General features: G+C 42.1%; 1 protein-coding gene across 6 annotated transcripts in view; it reads left to right on the top strand.

Annotated features, from left to right (window-relative positions):
* Positions 1–20,498, top strand: part of C22H16orf46 (chromosome 22 C16orf46 homolog) — a 37,338-nt gene that overhangs the window by 7,051 nt on the left and 9,789 nt on the right. For 2 of the 6 annotated variants that reach the window (XM_037816008.1, XM_037816009.1), the window contains exons 2-4: positions 2,141–2,209; positions 8,755–8,821; positions 12,385–13,570. In XM_037816008.1, the coding sequence (XP_037671936.1) occupies positions 12,412–13,401 (990 nt within the window). In that variant the 5' untranslated portion in view covers positions 2,141–2,209; positions 8,755–8,821; positions 12,385–12,411 and the 3' untranslated portion in view covers positions 13,402–13,570. Of the gene's footprint in view, positions 1–2,140; positions 2,210–8,573; positions 8,822–12,384; positions 13,571–18,755; positions 19,912–20,498 lie in introns of those variants that run through there. The other 4 variants (XM_037816006.1, XM_037816007.1, XM_037816005.1 and 1 more) reach the window with 4 other exon arrangements.

The raw sequence follows: 20,498 nt of genomic DNA, 5'->3' as shown, positions 1-20,498 counted from the left end.
TATAGTTATGCATTCATCACCACAATCTATTTCTGAACATTTTCTGTTTTTTCAAACTTTTGATTTCTACCTTATGTTCACCCAGTGTTTCCTTTATATCCTTCATCTCTTTTGCCATATCTTCCCTGAACTCGTTGATTTGGTTTTTGATTTGATTTAGCATATCTCTTTGAAAATCTTTAATAGATTGTTTCATTAAAGTGAAACAATATTTTAACTGTATCTTGATTTAGGTATAAGTTCGTTCCTTAACTGGGCCATATCTTTTTTTCCTAGTATAGATTGTAGTTTTCCGTTGTCTATGCATCTGGTTTCCTTGGTTACCCCAGTCAGATTTTCCCAGACCAGAACGTGTTCAGGTTTTAGAATGGGATTATATTCAGGGTGTATCTTAGAGGAATGACAGACTTTCCTGTGAAGTTTCTAGTTGCTGTGCTTTTCCTAACCTGTTGCTCCCAACTGGTGTAAGGAGGTGTGGCCTCCTTAGTTTGTGTTTTGGCTGTTTTCCCCCAGGCTCTGGGGTCTGGTTCTGAAGAGAAGGCTGGTCCCCACCTTCTTACTCTTAGGGAAGATACACCCCTGTTTTAGTTTGCTAATGCTGCTGGAAGGCAAAACACCAGAGATGGATTGGCTTTTATAAAAGGGGGTTTATTTGGTTACACAGTTACAGTCTTAAGGCCATAAAGTGTCCAAGGTAACATATCAGCAATCAGGTATCTTCACTGGAGGATGGCCAGTGGTGTCCAGAAAACCTCTGTTAGCTGGGAAGGCACGTGGCTGGCGTCTGCTCCAAAGTTCTGGTTTCAAAATGGTTTTCTCCCAGGATGTTCCTCTCTAGGCTGCAGTTCCTCAAAAATGTCACTCTTAGTTGCACTTGGGGTATTTGTCCTCTCTTAGCTTCTCCAGAGCAAGAAGAGTCTGCTTCCAACGGCCATCTTCAAAATGTCTCTCATCTGCAGCTCCTGTGCTTTCTTCAGAGTGTCCCTCTTGGCTGTAGCAAGCTCACTCCTTCTGTCTGAGCTTATATACTGCTCCGGTAATCAAGGCCCATGCTGAATGGGCAGGGCCATACCTCCATGGAAATTATCTCATCAGAGTTATCACCTACAGTTGGGTGGGGCACATCTCCATGGAAACACTCAAAGAATTCCAGTCTAATCAGCACTAAAATGTCTGCCCCACAATATTGCATCAAAGAATATGGCTTTTTCTGGGGGACATAATACATTCAAAACGGCACAACCCCTTATCATCTGCATTTGAAAAGTCTCTCTGACTCTGTTATCTCCACCCCTGTCTGGGTCAGAGCTCTGGGAACTAAAAATGGCTGCAGCTCTCTCTTCTGAGCCCCTCAGGTAGAGAGAGAGAAAAGGGGTCAGAAAGTCTCCTGCTGAAGCCAGTATACAGCCCCCCAGTTTCACTCGTCAGCCAGAGGTAACACCTGGTGTTCTGGGGTCCCCCTACCAGTACAGATGAGTCTTCTGGTGTTTTAAGGTCGGTTGTAACTAAAAGCCTCTGTCTGCTTGTTGGGGGTTTGTAGCTTGTATTCAGCAGTCCACATTTTTAAATTAAAATCCCAGTTGGAGCTCAGCTGAGCTATATTCCCTCGCTTGGAGAGAGTGGCTCTCTACCACAGGGAGGTTTTGCAGCAAAGCCTGCCATGGGGGGAGGGGGCTCTCAGCACAAGTCCACAGGTTTTACTTACAGATTGTATGCTACAATCTCAGGCATTCCTCCAAATCCAGGGTAGTGTATGATGTGTGGACAGTCACAGTTGTCCCCAGCAGTTATTCCAGATTATTTACTAGTTGTTCCAGGGGACTGACTAAATTCTACTCCTCTCTATGCCACCATCTTGCCCCTCCTCTCCCCGATTCTCTGCTTTTTTGCTTTTGAACTGTATCTTTGTTAGGTCACGGGGTCCATGGGACAAACATGTTTGTAATTCACAAGAGAAAAATGTCTGAGTGTGCTTATAGGAGCTTCTTTGGCCAAACAATATCTGAAGTGAAATTTCAAAATATAAAAGACTCATACTAATTTGCACAATCTGTCTGATCCTTTAATCATGCTTCTGTTTGTAAACTGAGTAGTGCTTATAGCATTCAATCATTTGTTAAATAATTTTATTTCCTTTCAGATATCTTCATTCCTTTTACATCAGATGTGAAAAGACTAGAGTGTCTGAAGATATTTGAACCTTTCATGGGTAAGCGGGACTTCATTATCATCAAAGTGCCACTTGAAGCCTGTGTGAGAAAGCCAAAATAATCATTAAACAGATACTGGTATGAGAAGTATTGATCTCTATATCAAGAGAAAATGAAATAAGCAATTTTCTGGCAAGGGTCATGTTTGGGTGAGAAAGCGCAAGGTGTGTGTCCCCAGTGGCCTCCATCTCATCAGAAGAAGAAATTCCTCAAGAAGGCACTGGATGCTCATCAGTACTCAAACGAGTGTTGGTTGGTGGTCACAGCTTAGGTGTTAGAGGTCAGTCTCCCCCAATCTGCTTACATGGTTCCCAGGGGGAATCCTTGTTGGTGAGAAGCTACTATCATCATGCCCTTTTTTAGATGAACCAACAGACCCAGAGAAGTAAGAAGCTCACCCAAGGCTGCAGAGCTAGTAAATAGAGACAGGAGTGAAACCCTAGCTATCTGGCACCAGAGTCTGTGCTTCCAAACACTGTACCATCCTGATGAGGATTACAAAGGTACACTTTGACTAGATGACAAATGCCAGGTCCATTTTTAAACCCCAAAAAACATCAATTAAGGACACAATATCATCATCCTCACTACCACAACCACCATCTATTTATTGATTCCTTACTATGAGCCTATGAGCCAGGTACTTGGTATTTTATATGTATTAACTCTTATCCTCAGAACTCTGAAAAGTAGTATAATTCCCATTTTGCAGGTAAGGAAACTAAGGCTGAGAGAGATTGATTGATGTAATGTGGCAATCTGGAATTTCCTTCCTATTTCTCACCTTATTCCCTAAACACTCTAGCTAAGTGAATAAGTTCAGGGCCTTGAAATTGTGTCTTGTTCTTTCAACAAATATTTCAAAGCCTTTTAGTGCTACATACTGCTTTTAGGCACCTCCTGCTGACTTCATTTTATCCATAGGAAAGCACGGCCTTAGCCCAGAATATTTTCTCATCTTATTATTTTTCTTACCCTCTGTCATTCCACTCCTGGCCAAGTCCCTAGTGATCTTACGTTTACATCTCCTTGCTTCTCCCTGGGAGTCTTTACACTTTGCTGCTAGCCCTCTCTTATCCCCTCTTAGCTTGACCAACACAAAAGAAGTCTTAGCAGTGGCATATATACTAAGCACCATTAACAACTTGGCAGCCTTCCTGTGCAGGAGAAAGCGGAGTTATAGGCCATGTTGACCTACTTGGATTCTCCCTGCTTTCCTGATTATCTACATGAATACTGACCTCTTAGAAGTCTTTTTTGGTATTCATATTAAATTAGAACTAGTTATGTCTTAAGTAGCAAATACCAACTCAGACTGACTTAAACAATAGAGAGCATACAGCTGAAGAGTCTAGAGGTAGATCTCAGGCAAGGCATAATCCAGCAATTACCAAATATGTGATTTCTTTCCATCTCTTTATTTCAACCTTTGTCTTTATATTTAAAGTACATCTCTGGTAGACAGCATATGTTTGGTTCTAGTTTTCTCATCCATTCTGAAAACCTTTATTAACTTTTAATTTCAAATTCTAGTCCATTTATATTTAATTTAGTTTGACATGGTCAGATTTAGGTCTGTCATTTTACTCTTTTTTTGTTCCCTCTGTTTTTCGTTCTTCTGTTTTTGCTTTCCTGTCTTCTTTCCTATCTCTTTCCTGCACTCCTTCCTATATCTTTGTTTTTGTCCCTCCACTTATTTATTTGTTTTTATTAAAAATTATTTTCTTGAATTAAAAAAACTTCAAACTTAAAGGACAAATGAGGGGATATGGGGTATGGGTGTTTGTTTTTTTAAAATTTTTATTTCTTTTTTAGAGTAATGAAAATGTTCTAAAATTGATTATGGTGCTATATGCACAAACGTGTGATGATACTGAGAGTCATTAATTGTATACTTCGGATAGTTTTTACAGTGTATATCTCAATAAAATTGCATTGAAAAAATAATAGATTATATAATATTTTAAAAACCAATTTAAAGGACAGTTGTAAAAGTAACACAAAACCTGTACAGAGAACTCCAACATACCCCCCTCTTATGTGCCCAAATCCACCAAATTTAACAGTTTGCCACATCTGCTGTATCATTCTATCTACATATCCATCTGTTTTAGTTTTCTAGTTGCTGAAACAAATACCATACAATGGGTTGGCTTAGCAACAGGGATTTATTGGCTTACACTTTCAGAGGCGAGGAGGCTTGCTTCCTCCTGGGGTCAGTATCTTCCGGCCGGCTGGCGATCTGTGGGGTTCTCTGGCTTTTCTGTCACATGGCAGTATGCATAGAGATGTCTTCTCCTTTCTCCTCTTGGTTTCACTGACTTTCAGCTTCTGGCTGCTCCCTGTGACTTTTCTCCATTTGACTTTCACTCAGCTTATAAAGGACTCCAGTAATCTGGATTAAAGTCCACCCTGTCTCAGTTGGGCCAAACCTTAGCTGAAGTAACATTTTGAATAGATCTTACTTACGAATAGGTTTACACCCACCAGAATGTGGACCAAGAACAAGGACGTGTCCAAATTGGAATATACACGTCAGTCTACGACACCATCCATCTATCTATCTTTCTGTTTGTCTATCAGTTTTCTAAACATCTGAGAATAGGTTGTATATGTCATGCTTCTTGAACACTTATGTACATTTTCTAAGACCAAGAAAATTCGCTTATGTAACCAGCTTAAGTACAGTTATTAAATTCAAGAACTTTAACATTAATATAAAGCTTGCAGTCTATCTTCCAGTTTTTCTTATGTCTCAATACTGTCCTTTTGGGCCTTTTTTGCCTCCATTATTAGATCTAGTCCAGGATCCTGTATTGCATTTAATTGTCATTGTCTCTTTAATTGTTATTAAAAAAAATTTTGTGGAAACATATGTATAACACAAATGTTCCCATCTTCACCACTCCCAAGCATACCATTCGGTGGGATTAATCACATTGTTGTGCTACCCTCACCACCATCTATTACCATAACTTTCCCTCACCCTAAACAGAAACCGTACACCTGTTATGCATTAACTTCCCATTCCCTCTTCCCCTCTGCCCTTGGTAACCTGTACTCTACTTTCTCTTAATAAGTTTGCATATTTTAGCTATTTCATAGAAGTGGAATCATAAAATACCTGTTCCTTTGTGTCTGGCTTATTTTACTCAACATGATGTCTTCATCGTTCTTCCATTTAGTGGAATGTATCAGACTTCATTCCTTTTTAGGGTTGAATAATATCCCATTGTATGTATATACCATAGTTTGTTTATCTTTTAACTGCTAATGGACATTTGGCTTACTTCTGCCTCTTGGTTATTGTGAATAATGCTGCTCTGAACATTGGTTTACAACTATCTGTCCAAATTCCTGTTTCAGTTCTTTTGAGTATATAACTGGAAGTGAGATTGCTAGGTCATATGGTAGTTCTATGTTTAACTTTTTGAGGAACCTCCAAATTGTTTTCCATAGCAGCTGCACCATTTTACATTCCCACCAATGATGTATGAGGGTTCTTATTTTCTCTCCATCCTTGCCAGCACTTATTATTTCCATTTAAAAAAATAATAGCCATTCTAGTGTGTGTAAGGTGGTATCTCATTGTAGTTTTGATTTGCATTTCCCTAATGGCTAATGATGTTGAGTATATTTCCATGTGCTTATTGGCCATTTGTGTATCTTCTTTGGCGAAATGTCTATTCGAGTCGTTTGCCCATTTTTGTTTGGCTTTTTGTTGTTACATGATTTTTTAGTTGTTGCTCTAGAGCAGGGTTTTCAACCTTAACGCTATTGATATTTTAGGTCAGATAATTCCTCATTGTTGGAGGCTGTCTGTGCATTATAGGATGTTTATCAGCACCCTTGGCCTTTACCCACTAGATGTCAGTAGCACCCCCCCCCCCCATCTCCCAGTTATGACAAAAATTTCTCCACGTGTTGCTCTGTGCTCTGAGCTCTGTTGGCTTACCTGGACACTCTGTTTTCTAACCGTCTGCATAAACTCTAACCCCTAGGGGCTAAAATCATCCCCAATTGAGAATCACTACTCTATGGTTTACAATATACATCCTCAATTTTACATGATGAACTTAGAATTAGTGTAGTACCGCTTCATGTAAAATGTGAAAGCCTTGTAACCACATCGCCCATCCCACTGTCTGTTCTTTGTGATATAGTTATCACATGTATTACAGCTATGTACATTATGAACATGTTTTCCTTTATGTCCTTGAACATAGTTATAATAGCTTTTTAAAAATTCTGTCTGCTATTCCAACATCTCAGTCATCTCATTGTGAGTTACATTTTTCTTGTTTCTTATATATATCTAATAGTTTTGGATTGAATCATGGACATTGTGAATGCTACATTGCAGAAACTCTGGATCCTATTATGTTCCTCTAAAGAATGCTATGTTTTTGTTTTATTTTTTGTTTTTTAAGCAGGCAGTTATTTTGGCAGTGCTCAAATTGCATCCTGTTTCTGCTTCAGCAGCCAGCAGCAGAAACTTGTGTTTCATTCTTTTAGCTGTTTCTGGGCTGCTTAGAATCTAATCCATGCGTAGGAACCAGCCAAGGATTTGAGAAGAATTTATCTACAGAATTTTGGGATACCCATCCCCTCTTCTGGATCACTCCTTTCCAGAATTTTCCCTACTACACTTTCCATCTGTTGTGGCTGTCCTGAACTCTGCCCCCTGCAGAAAACAGGAAACTCACCTGTCCCACTATTTTTTTCCAAGGAGTAGAATCCTGTCCAGGGTCTGCTTGCTTTTGGTCGCTCTCCAGTGCCTTTGGGAAATTATTTTCTATATATTATTCCATGATAATAGTTGTCATCTCTTGGAAGGTTAGTCCAATATGAGGTTCTTCTCCTTTACCAGAAGCCAAAGGTTACCTGATTTCTTCCCATTTCTTTACTCTGCCTTTTGCATTTTTGGCCTCAACATCAGGCTGGCTCCCCCTTATGGTCCAGAAATAATATTAAACATCTCCTAGGGCTACATATTTCTTCTTCGGTGACTAGCAGAACCAAAAGAATATCTTTGTCTCATTGGTCCCCCAACAGTTCTGTGATGCATTTTGATTGAGCCAGCTTAGGTCACAAGCCAACTTGTTAGCCAATTGTTTAAAATTTTTTTTATTGAAATGAAATTCACGTAACATAAAATTTACCATTTTAACCATTTAAAAATGTGCCGGTCAATGGTTTTTACTATATTCACAATGTCATGCAACCATCACCACTCTCTTATTCTAGATCATTTTCATTTCCCCAAAAAGAAACCCTGTACCTCCTGAGTCTCCCTTACCCTCAGCCCCTGGCAACCATTAATCTACTTTCTGCCTCTATGGATTTGCCTAATTTTCTTCTATGGACATTTCATATAAATGGGATCATACAATACAAGGCCTTTTGTGCCTCCTTTCACTGAGCACGATGTTTTCAACATTCATCCATGTTGTAGCACGTATCAGAACACTATTCCTTTTTATGGCTGAAGAATATTCTGTTGCATGAAGATACCACATTTTGTTTATCCATTCTTCAGTTTATGGATATTTGGTTTCTTTTCATTTTTGGCTACTATTAAGAAAAACAGCCAAAAATTCACATACAAGTTTTTGTGTGGACATATATTTTTGTTTCTCTTGGGTATATACCTAGGAGCAGAATTGCTGGGTCATTTGCTATCTCCGTGTTTAACTTTTTGAGGAACTGATGAACTGTTTTCCATTTTCCATTCCCTCCAGAGATGTATAAGAGTTCCAGTTATTCCACATCCTCACCAACACTTGTTATTTTTCTTTTTTGCGTCTTGCTTTTGTGTGTATGTGTGTTCACCAGTACTTATTTTGGGAAGTGGTGTGGGGACATAGAGGAAAAGGCGTGGAAGGGGAATGCATCAATTAATTTAGCTTATACCACATGCTTCACCAGCTTCCTTGGAAGTTCAGGGATCCCTAAACCAATATCAAGTATTGTTCAGAAATGGAAGGGGTACAAAAATCACATATATCCACTACAGCTCTTTTGATATTATCACATTATTATATCACATTACTATTAGGGTGGGGATGCTTCAAATTCCATTCCTATGCACTGTCTGCCTCATCACAAGGTATGATGCCTGTGCCAAAGTCTTTCTATTCTCTTAACTTCTCCCACAACTTTGGTTTTTAATTAAATCCATTAGTTTTTAATTAAAATGAGCCAAGCCTTTTATAATACCAATAGTTGGCAATGATGGTTTTGTACTATTTGTTCCCAGTCTATTCCTAAATGTGCCTTAAAGATATCTCTCCTGAGTTATTAAATTGCTGTTTTAAACAGTTAGAATTAAAAACTAAGTTCGATCCACATTTCAAACCACAGGCAGAAGATGTTAAAATCTATAGGAAATAATCACAGTAATGGATCTCTGTCAGAAATGTGAGACTGATTTAGAAAATACTGAAAATAATGAAATTCAAAACACAGAAGAAACCGAGCTCACCTATACTTGTCCAGATGAAAGAAGTGAAAAGAATCATGTTTGTTGTCTTCTTAATATCAGTGACATCACGCTCGAACAAGATGAAAGAACCAACGAATTTGTTATTGGAACTGGATGGGAAGAAGCAGTGAGTATCTTCTTAAGTTAAATCTCTTGAACACCAGTGTTTTTGATGTGTCTTTTTTTTTTTTTTCAAAAATAGAGTTATTGTTACCAAGAAATGTGGAATCAATGCAATATAGAAACCCTTGGGACAGAGGTGAAATACTAATGACGATGATGATAGCAGTACCTTTTATTAAGCACTTAATATGTGAAAGCACAGTGCAAAAGTCTCCACATACATTAAGTGTTCAACCTCTCAGCAGCCCTGGGTGGTAGGTATTACTAAAAGCCTCACTTTTCTCTTGAGGAAGCCGTGGTAGCCAAAAGGTGAAATCACATGCCAAAGACCACATGGCCAGTAAATGGCTGAGGCAGGGCTTGAATCCAGTTCTTCTGGACTCCAGAATATCTGGAATTAGCCAAACTGTGAGGAAAGGCAAGTCCTCCAGACTGCCATATCTGCCCAAGACTTCTGACCCCAACTGCAGGGGGTTAGGGTTCAACCACAGAGTTAGAGGGAAGACGACACAAGACCACCTCACTTCAGCCACCTACTGCAAGTTTGGGGGGTTCCTAAAACCACCTTTGGTTTTACTAATTCACTAGAAGTACACAAGAACTTACTGAAAGCTACTATACTCGTCATTACAGTTTATTACAGGGAATGGATACAGAAAATCAGCCGAAGGAGAAGACACTTAGGGCGAGGTCTGGGAAGATACAGATGTAAATCTGTTGTCCTCAGGACATGTCATCCTTGTGACATCTATGTGACAGCATGCACATGGGAAGCTCACTGGAACTTTGGCATGCAGAGTTTTTATTGGGACTTCATGGTGTATTACTCATGTGTTGAACTTAGCCCCCAGCCCGCCAGCCCCAGAGATGTGGCTGATATTGGAGGAGCCCACCATGTGCCACCTTGTTAGCATAAACTATCAGGTATGGTCTGAGGGGCCCTCCATGAATAACAGAGACCCTTCTATCACTCAGGACATTTCAAGCGTTTAGAGGTTACCTCTCGAAGGGCCAAGGGAGCCAGGCCTGACCGACACCCACTGCAGTACGTGGGTCCCCCGCCAGGCGATACAGATCCTCTGTGCCAGCTTCATGCCAGTGGGCCTGGGGTGCTTTTCAAAAACCTGCTTTCCCGGCCCCTCCCCTGAGTACTGACTCAGTGGGTCATGGGTGAATCTTGGAATCTGAATTTTTAAACAGGGGAGTCTTATGGTCAGGAAGTGGAAAGCATTGGAGGCAACAAGGAGGCAGGCTCATCAGGAGGGCCTGCTCAGTAGATTCAGAAACACAGAGATCGCTTCCCAACCCCAAGCATGCAAATAAGTAAAAACAGTAGTTTACTGTACAAGCACAGTTTTGAGACAGACCCTTTTGTCTGGCTGAGAAAGGGAACTAGGGGAACTGCTGCCCTCTGGCTGAAGCCACTGATAAATTTTATTTATCTGGAGAGGCCAGTTAGCCCGGCGACGATGTGTTAGCCAATGGGCCAGACAGCTGGATTTTCTGAAATTGCTGACAAGCTACCTGGGGTTTTCCTTGTGCCCTGGTAGCACAGGGCTCCCAGAGCAGTGAGGTTTAAAGCAAGACAGCATGATGCTCTTGAAGACCCTGTCACCAGCTTAGGCACCTCGTGAAAGGAGATGATTCCGAGACCAAAAGCAGAGGGAGGAAAAAGCTGGGGAAAGGGGAAGACGTCCTGGGCTTGACTCCGTGGGCAGGACAGGTAATTTGCAGCCCCCGTATGTAATTGACATCCAAGTATCAGGACTTAACCATGCAAAAAAAATGTATTCCATATTGGGGTGTCCAAAGCATCAGTGAGGCTTTGGAAAGAATAAGGACTTTGGGATAAGAAAGAACCTGATCCGAATCCAGCTCTGCCCCTTCCAGCAGCTAACCTCAGAGCGTTCACTCCCCTTACCTTCAGCTTCTTCACGAAACTTAGGGATGTAGGAGCACCTACCCCAGCAGGTGCAGTGGGGAGGACATGAATGCCTCATTCTGGGCCAAGCACATGCTAGACTTTTTAAAGTGATGCTTCCTAACTCTTAAGCATTTTTAATTGGAGGCGAGGAGGCAGGATAGTAAAGGGATGTGCTTGTGCAGGCCGCTGGCCCTGCCGTCAGGCCTGGGGTCCACTGCTGCCCGTCACAGCCTCTCCTTGTCCTCTGCTTCGGGATGCACCAACCCTGAATGTGCCAGAACTTGTCGTCCTTGACTCGCGTAACTTCTGAGCCTCAGTTTCCTCCTCTGTAAATTGAGCATCAGGATACCCAAACTGTAGTGCCACTGTGAGGATTAAATGAACCAATGCTTGTAGATCCTCAGCCGAGGGCCTGGGGTATAGCAACAGTTGAAGCCAATTTTTTTTTTTATATTAAAAAAAATTTTTTTTATTAGAGAAGTTGTGGATTTACAGAACAATCATGAATAAAATACGGGGTTGCCATGTACCACCCCACCACCAACACATTGTGTTGGTGTGGAACATTTTTTACAATGTATGATAGCACATTTTTATAATTGTACTATTAGAGTCCATAGTTTAACTTAGGGTTCACAGTCTAGTGTAGTTCCATGGATTTTTCTTCTTAAATTTTTGTTTGGTTACTATCTATATAATCTAACATTTCCCCCTTTAATAATATTCAGATATATATTTCAGTGTTCACAGTGTTGTGCTACCATCACCACCATCTGTTATCAAAACATTTCCATCATTCCAAATAGGAACCCTGTAACATTTTAAACCTTAACTTCCTATTCCTTATCCCCACCCTGTCCTCCAGTAACCTATATTCTAGATTCTGACCCTATGAGTTTGGTTATTCTAATTGTTTCAAAACAGTGAGATCATACAGTATTTGTCCTTTTGTGTCTGACTTATTTCATTCAACATGATGTCTTCAAGGTTCACCCGTGTTGTTACATGTATAAGGACTTCATTCCTTTATACGGCTGAAAAATATTCCATGGTATGTTTACCAGTTTTGTTTTTTAATGTAGGATTTAGCAAATGAACATACAGGACACCATGTTAAATTTGAATTTCAAATAAACAACATAACTTTTTTAGTACAAGTATGCCCCCCATATTGTTGCATATTTTTCTCCGGCAGCCCTATTTTAACGGTGGCCCCCATGGCCAGGTGGTCCAGGGGACCTGGGGGCTGCAGGACTCCTGTGCATCTCAGAACTGCCTCTGCTCCTCTGTGCTCCCTCCAGCCCCTCCCAACAGTGCCTCCCCAAGTGTGGAAAATGGAGACTGGGGTACAAGGCTTTTACAAACTGTTCTTACCTTATTTTGAGAGTTCTGAATTTATTTTAATGTGTATCTGAAAAAAGTACTGTCAGAGCATCAAGCTGGCCATTCACAAATATTATTGCTTAGTATGAGGCTAAAGTGGGTATTCGAAGTTAAAAAAAAAAAGTGTGTAGGGGTGTGTGAATCAATTTTAAGAAAAATATCAGTTAAAATAAGACTGCCCAAGTGGAAATGTGGCCCACACTGGGAAGACTTAGAGTTTGGGAAGCAGGGTGGAGAGTAACAGGCTGCTTTACTTGCAGGTCCGAGGCTGGGGAAGGACTTCTCCAATGGCTTGCATCTGGCCAAGGAAGAAACTCAAAAAGGCGAGGGTGGGAGAAAGTGCCAGCAGCTGCTTACTCTGCGTCAGCCTCTCCCAAGGAAGCCCCGAGGCCAGGCCTCAGACGGAGCCTGGGAAATTGGAGGTGGAGGCCGGGGCTCTGGCTGTGGTGGCCCCTGGGAAGGATCGCAGCAGCCCCTCGCAGCCTCGGGGCCCCCCCCAGGGCCCCAAGACAGCCTCCAGGGAGAGCAGCAAAATCTGCCTTCCCTCCAGTCACAGGGAGAAAAAAAGCCTGCAAATAAGGGAGTTTATTTGGTGCGCAGAAGACTGGGCGACTCCTGAGAAAGGCAAGGACCCCAGAAGTCATGAGCGTCTGTCTGGAGGCGGCAACAACAGAGGTTTCCCCATCTCTGACCCACTGACTTCCAAGGCCCTCTTAGTGCTGCCTCCCCTGAAGGCTTCGCCCCCCAACGGCTCAGATGCTCTGGGTAAGAAGAGTAAGAACTTTTTCTTGCAGCCCGAAGAGAAGGTGCTGAGTGTGGAGAAGGATGAGTGTGTGGCTTGTACATTTGGATGGAGAACAGTTGACGGGAGAGGTGAAAAGAGACCCACTGAGCTGGCCAAGCACCTTAAGTTCAACGAGACGCCTCCTTTCCCTGCCCACGTGGCCCGGACGCCCCTGCTGGCCCCTCCCGAGTGGTGCTGCCCGCACTGGTCCTTCCTGCCTGAGAAGAACCTGCTGTGCCCTCCCAACCCCAACAGCGTGCGCCACCTCGCCACCCTGCGGCTTTTGCAGAAACAGGGAGTGCAAGACTACAAAGCCACATTCAAAGCCAAGGAGCCGAGACCTCCCTTGAACATCCCAAAGCGCCTTTTCATGGAGGCCAAGCAGGAAAACAGGCCCCAAATGCTGGAGACCAAAGTGTTCCCAAGACCTCTCTTGCCATCCCTCACAGTGAGCAGAGTCGTTATCCCCGTCTCCGCGCGCAGACCCCGCTGAGTGGCACAATAGAATTCCCTGGAAACCAGCATTGTTTGAAATTCATTCATCCTTTCTCTGCACGCTCTTCTCTCCCCCCTCATCATTTTCTCTCTTTCTTCTCCTTTACCCCTCTTTCAGTTTCTCCTCCCTTCTCTCCCTCTCCCCTCCTCTCCTCTCCCCTTCCATCTCCTCCTCTCCTGTCTTCCTTCCTCCCTCCCTCCTTTTCTCCCTCCCTCTCTCTCTCTGACTTTTTTTTTGTAGTAGAGCCACACGTATACTCGAACCTCACTGGATGTGTTGTAAAACTATCTCCACGTGGTACCTGTTCTGCTTCCCAGCTCTTTACACAGTGCACACTGGTCAGGCCAGCCCCGGCCTCCGACTGCCCTCCTCTCCCCACTGCCGTGGGAGCTCAGTGGCGGCAGTGAATCCTACAGAGCTTCTGCCCGACCCCAGTGCTTTCAACTCAGTACGCAGGGCTGGTTTAGACCAAGTTGCTTCCTGATCCTTTGAACCAAGCAAATATCTGCCTGTGGCAACGTTTCCCCCTGCAGTGAAGATGTGCCACGTTGCTTTAATAGAAAACGCCAGTCTATGCCCAAGTGAATAGAGAGGTGTCACGTCCCTTTATTGCCGCTTCAGGCTAGTCCTCTGTGTGTGGGAAGTTTTAGCCACAGTTCTGCAAAATTCAGCCCGGGAAGTAGGTTAAGAATATTCAGTATTTGGGGAGAAAAAAAAGTCACTGTGATTATTGTCACCTGCATGGCCTTCACTTTGTGTCTAGTATTTGGGAACTGCCACTTCAGACAGACACTTAGGGGATGGGCTGTGCCCCCCCCGATTTTCCTCCCCCTTCTCCCCACCTTCCTACTCATTTTAATTCCTTAAGTTGTATGTAAATCAAACATTTGTAAATGAGTTGTATTACAAATGCTAGGTGACCTGGCTATGTAGAGAAATGTTCTGACAAACCATTTTGTGATGCGATAACCGTGTAGCAGCTTTGTAATTACACAGTTTGGATCTGTTTATGGTGGGCTGCACTTGTACTCCATACTTGACAGAATGTATGACTATTTGTACACGACTGCTTTCCATAATGGGTCTTGCGCTGCGGGGTCTGTCTGAGGTGGGTGTTTTGTTCTGTCTGTCTGCCAGGAGTGCCGGACGACTGTGCACAGCTGTCACTGGAGGGTGCCTTCTGCCTGCTGAGGGCAGCGCTTCTTAACAGTCTAGAAGTGATTTTTAGGTTTTTCCTTCTTCCCTGAACGAGGAAACCAGCTGGATTCTGAGACCAGGAGGGAGCCTGATTTAGGCCCAATTAACGTTGGCCCCTTGGCTGTTGGAGGATCTTCCTGCCCTGGCAGCTGCCCCCGAGTCAGTGGTTTTCGAGCCCCCTTTCTTAAGCAGCAGAATAATGAATAACCCAAAATGTCAGTCAGCAGTGTGTGCAGGGAGGCACCCGAGGGAGGGCCCGAGCCCCAGCCGCTCAGCCAGGTGCACTTACCATCAAAGATCTTCATGCAGTGTGGTCTAAGATACAACAGAATGTTGTGTTTTTTTAAAGAAAAAAATCTTTTGTTCAGATAAGAGTGGTTAAGTTCTATAGATTTTGGGGTGAACCTATAATAATTTAGAATTAGAGGGCCAGCCTGAACAAAGGAAAGATCCAAATTTGCTAAAGATGTATATATAGTATCTTTCTTTTTGGGTAAATAATTAATTTGGCCAACAAAATATTGACTAGACAACTCCTCTGTGAGTAGAAAAGCGTGTTCTGCACTCTTAGGTAGTTATGCATGTTATAACTTAGGTAGTTATGCTTAGGTAGTTATGCACGTACCTGATAACGTCCCTGTGGAATCTTGTTTTCGTGAGCCTGGGTTTAGTTCATTTCTCTGTGGATAAAGGCACTCAAGGACTTGTCCCAATATTCATTCAGGTTACATCAGGGTTTCCCAACTGGTCCTTTGCTCTTTAAGTATAGATAAAGGCTAAATGTTTAATAGAATGCAGCTTCCCATTAGGATTCTGAGTCATTAACAAAGCTTTTAGGGGAAATCCTGATGTTTTAAGGATTTGAGCTTGTTAACATATTTGAGTGAAATTAACAATGTAAGTGGCAACAGTCTCTTCCTTCCTAAGGTGATTCTACCTGCTCCTTTCTACACGTATTTCATTCCTCCTGTTATTTTTGGATATCTTAGTAGAAGTTTCCAAACTCCTGTTTGTTTTGAAGCCTTAAAAATCACCAAGCAGCACTCTGGCAGCAAGTGGCATGACCCAGGGCTCCCACGCGGCCTGAGCCACTTCCTGGGGGAGGCTGGGCCCAAGCTTGGGGCTGCCACGGAGGGTCTGGGTGAGGCCAGGGAGGGGCTGGGGAGGCTGGAAACCTCCCTGGCAGACAGAATGTCGACCATAGAGCAAGCTGAGCTGTGTTACTTTTGAAGGGGAAGGCTTTAAATCAGAATAAGGCCTGGCTACATATGGACAAGTTCACAGGACTTTGGCTATTCTGGAAGACTTTCCCTGATTTTTAGCTTTATTTATTTTATTCTGGACTGTGCTCCCTAGTGTGAAATTTACCTGTTTTTAAAGACCATGCTAAAAAATAATTTGAATCCAAAATCCAATTTTTTTCCGATCTCTTAGGAGCTTCAGTGATCATAGCAGCCCCAGCTCGTCTAAATGGGGCAACCCCTGCTGGACCAGTGGGCAGAATTGCAAGGCTGGAGGCCTGGCAGCTAGGGTATTTCGAGGTGCTTGGGCTTGGGCCCCAATGCAACCTCAGTGCTGGAGTTTAGGGGCTACTGAGAAGCAAACCAGAGAAGAAAGAAACGGAGGACACGGAGACAGGGCCATCCTAGCCAGCGAGCGCAGGAGACACTCTGGTTGTCTGCCAGTTAAACCAGGACTGCTAGAGCCAGGAACAGGTTCAGTGCTGTTTTGGATTACCAGGCTAAACTCTGCCCATAGTTCTGATAGGCAGTCACACGATACAATAATTCCTCTTGAATTTAGCAGGTCCCATTCTTTCTCAGAGTTCAAAGCTCCTTCTGGGCATAGGCATGAGGATCAGAGATCATTTTCCTCCTTTGACCCAAGGAGAAATAGATCAACAGAGCAATTAAATTTGGCCTGGCCAGCGTGAGGTCTGTGGCTTGGACTTCTGAAGGCTCACAATGTCACAGGTGGGGCATTGGAGGACCGGCTGGAAAATATCCCATAAGGCAGGAAGGAAGGCTCAAGAATGTTCTTCCTTCCTGTAAGATGGGAACAATTTTCAGACACAGGATTGTGGTCAAGAAGATGAGGTAATGCATGTTCAGTGCCAACAGAGATTTGTGGTTTTCCCTAATGTGTTGATCAGTGCAAATGTAAATATCTGGATAATTTCCCTGTATTGAATGAGAGGCTATTCAAAATTGTATGGAAATCCTATGGGCCTCCCAAGTTGTCGTTTGGAAGTTTGATGGGGCTTCATTCTTGACCAGCTCTCAGCTCAGCTATCGCTTGTTGACTAAGGCTCCTGGTTTGAGACCTCATGGTCAATCCACAGGCCATCTTCATTCCTGGCCCCTGTTCTCATCTTGATTTTTGGAATTTCCACTGCACCACTCAAAGCACCTGTGCTCTACTGTCTGCTAGCATGCCTCTTGTACTGATTTTGTGTCATCCTGAGGTGTTTGTTATAGAAGAAAACCTTACTTTTCAAGTCTTATCTTCCAGACCAAAGCTACTGTATAATCTTTTTGAACACAGTCTTAGCGTAACGTCAGTATCCAGTGCAAGAAGTAAAACTTGAACCATCCTCCCTTTTCCTTGAGGCTCAGAACTTGGCATGGGGAGCCTTGGTTTTCTCATACCCCAGCTTTGCGACTAAGTTCTGCTGCCCTGCCCTATCAGATGAGGGACTCAATACCTAAGGTTAATTCTGTCAGTTTAGCACATTTAACTTGCATGCAAACATTGTTATTAGAGTCTCAAATGGTGAACGGTTCTTTCTTTTGGAATCAGATGAAATTAGCAAAAAACTAAGTCAATTTTGGTTTGTATGTTTCCAACATTGCCATCTGACAAAATCCCTGGAGATTTTTCAAAAATGATTTTAAATAGAACTTATGAGGAGTCAACTTTCTCCACCACCAAATACTTTCTAAATAAAACATATGCTTCTTAAAGGATGGAATGGCCCAGCTTGATATTGCATTTACAACAGTGTTTAAAGTTCCACCTCACCGAATGGCCTACCCCTCAGGCAGGGCTTTTCATCCTGGGCATACTGGCATTTTGGGCTGGATCATTCTTTGCTGTGGGGACTGTCCTGTGTATTGTAGGATGTGTAGCAGGATCCCTGACCTCTGCCCCTAATTAGATATTAGAAAGCACTCCTCCCCTCTAACTCTAATTATCACAACCAAAGTGTCTCCAGACATTGCAACACCCCATAGGGGCAAAATTGCCCGGTTGAGAACCGCTGCTCTAGGGAATTAGGCATTCTAAAATCAAATGCCTCTGTTTGCAGCTTCTCTGACAGCTCTACTTAAAGGGCAGTCAGAAGCCTTGGTCCAGGCTTGAAGGAAATGAGGACAATTCTGTCCTTGTTCTAGAAGGCAAGGGTGCTCTGGTTCTAACACCCTACAGTGCCCTCAGTTTTGCTGTGGTCCTTCAGATCCTGCCGATGGCAACTACCTCGGTCCGCCCTTGGGAAGACGCAACCACAAGCTTGCTTTCCTCTGAGACAGTCTCTTTCACAATAACCGTAGGGCCCGTTTAGGCAGAGCCAGGAGGAACTATTGGCATTCTTTTACTCCTCCATAAGGAAAATGTGCACTTTTGTTTTGGCAAGGGTTTCAAGATAATTCTGGATGTTAAATCAGTGTCTCCTTATTTACATTTGAGGCCATTATTCAGAATTCTCTGCTTTAAGCAATAATCTTGCTTTCACATTCACTGCTTGTGATAAACAGGTGTAAATATTAAGAGGCAGCCAACACTTTGTTTGACACATCTTAGTAACCACTGGCAGGTCCTGTACTTCATGGGCACATGAACGTGGCTTTTCCCATTTACCTCAAACTGCAAACCTTTCTTCCCTGCTTATCTTAAAATGGTACAAGTATGTCCATGAACTGAAATAAGATAATGACTATAATCCCTAACAGATAGCTTGCCAAAGTTTGGATGCCTTCTTAAAAGTGTAGTATAAAATCTTAATTCTGTAGGCTCACTTTTTAAATAGGGAAAAACTACTGGGGACAGTTTTAACTGGTAAATATCCTTTTGTGATAAGCTAACGCACTGACGTCTGCCAAATTTTTATTGCAGCGTGGGTTCTACATTTTCTGAAGTCACTAAATTTCTCATTGCAGCGCAGGAAAAAGAAGATAAAGTAGGAGAGGGATCACTTTCAATTCAGTCCTAAGCAGCAACAAGTTTGAGATGCAATCATAAAACCAAATATTTCACCCGGGACATGGAAAAAGCTGTGGATCAGCAGAAAGCAAAGAGTAGAAAGCTGCAAGCAGAAGCAGTAAGAAGATGGTGAGCTTGGAACAAGGCCTTGTTTACACACACCATGCTAATCAGCTCACTCACTCTTTTAGGCCAAAAACAAAAAGTATTTGTCCATGTTGAGATAAACATAGGTACGTTTGAGAGTAACAAAGTCATCAAGGAGAAAATTTATTTCAAAAAAGTTTTTCTCATTTTCAGAAATATTTGACTATATTTCAATGATAAAGGAAAAGTTATTGTTATTTTGTTTTGTTTTGCAGCCTTATGTCCTGTAATATTAACTTGCTTCAGCGTATAAAACACCAGAAGTTAATGGGCGGTCAGAGGTAGTAAGTTTCTCATAGGCCAAGCTTCACTATTTTATAATTTGTGGATTTGGAACAAAGTTACAGAAGTGTTTAATTTTGTCATTTTTTAGTTAGACAATATAAAACTTGTATTTAGTTTTGTCTGGTTTGTTGAAAGAGCTGAATATTGATATTTTTCCAGTTCATTTATAGACAGTGCTGCTTTTATTCATTCATGTGTTTTGGACATTTGCTCTTTTCAAGCAGGCACATTTTTAAATGTGGTGCCCACATTTGTTAATGTCTGAGAAGAGACAACCTGGGAATCATCCCCACTTGTTCTTTAGCCTGCCTCTCTTGATATGCAAACTAATGTATCAGTGTGTCTGCTAATAAATACATTTTGAACAACGGAAAGTCCTTTGACATTAATGCAAAACAGTGGGTATCTATTCATCTTCTTGGCCTTACGAACATTTACTAGCCAACATCTTTCTGAAGAAACTAGATTAAAATTCATGTCATTTAACTATGAGAGCCTTTTGGATGTTGGGAGTATGTAAGCGCGCCAGGGGTATATGTAGCCAAGTTAACATGCTGTCCTCTCTTAGAATGTCAAATCTAATCAGTGGTGCTTTAAAACACTTCCAGGTGAAAACACATACAGATAATTTTGAGATAGAAGGAAAATAAAACTATAAGGCTTGATTCTTTATCCCTAAATTCTTCAGTGTTAACATGTTCATTCTTTTTCTTTGAGAGCCTTCAGAGGACAAGTTTGAGAAGCACTGCTTTAAATATATCATATAGCAAAGGATCCATGGAGTCAGTATTAGATTTGGAATGGAATAAGGTAAACATTCTAAAATTGAGTGCTAAGTGACACCATCACCTTGTCATTTGCTACTATCAATGAAACATCTCCTAGATTGATGTTTATTTTCTTCAGATAAAAACTAGCTTCAGACCTTACTCAGCATCTTTCAGATAAGTCTATATAATTTTCCTACTTTTATTTTTCCTTTATCTCAAGGATATAAGAAACATACTGATTTGGCTTCCTGCAAATCAGTGACTGAACCAAGAAGTACCCATATATTCTAACCCTCTTAAGCCAGAACTACATCATTATTTACAAAGATAAAAGGCTCCTCATCATAACATGGCCACATATGGCAAATGCATGCATTGGAGTAGTTTCCTTTGAATAAATTTTCCAAAAAATTAAATCCTAAGGCTTGTATTTCTTATCAAAATCAAAATAGAACTTTGGTAATGGAGGGTCTTTTCATTTTCTATTAAGAACATTAT

This window comes from Choloepus didactylus, chromosome 22, assembly GCF_015220235.1.
Source record: "Choloepus didactylus isolate mChoDid1 chromosome 22, mChoDid1.pri, whole genome shotgun sequence".
Classification (NCBI taxonomy): domain Eukaryota; kingdom Metazoa; phylum Chordata; class Mammalia; order Pilosa; family Megalonychidae; genus Choloepus; species Choloepus didactylus.
Note: the sequence above shows the minus strand (reverse complement) of the source record. Positions and strands in the feature narration are given on the sequence as shown.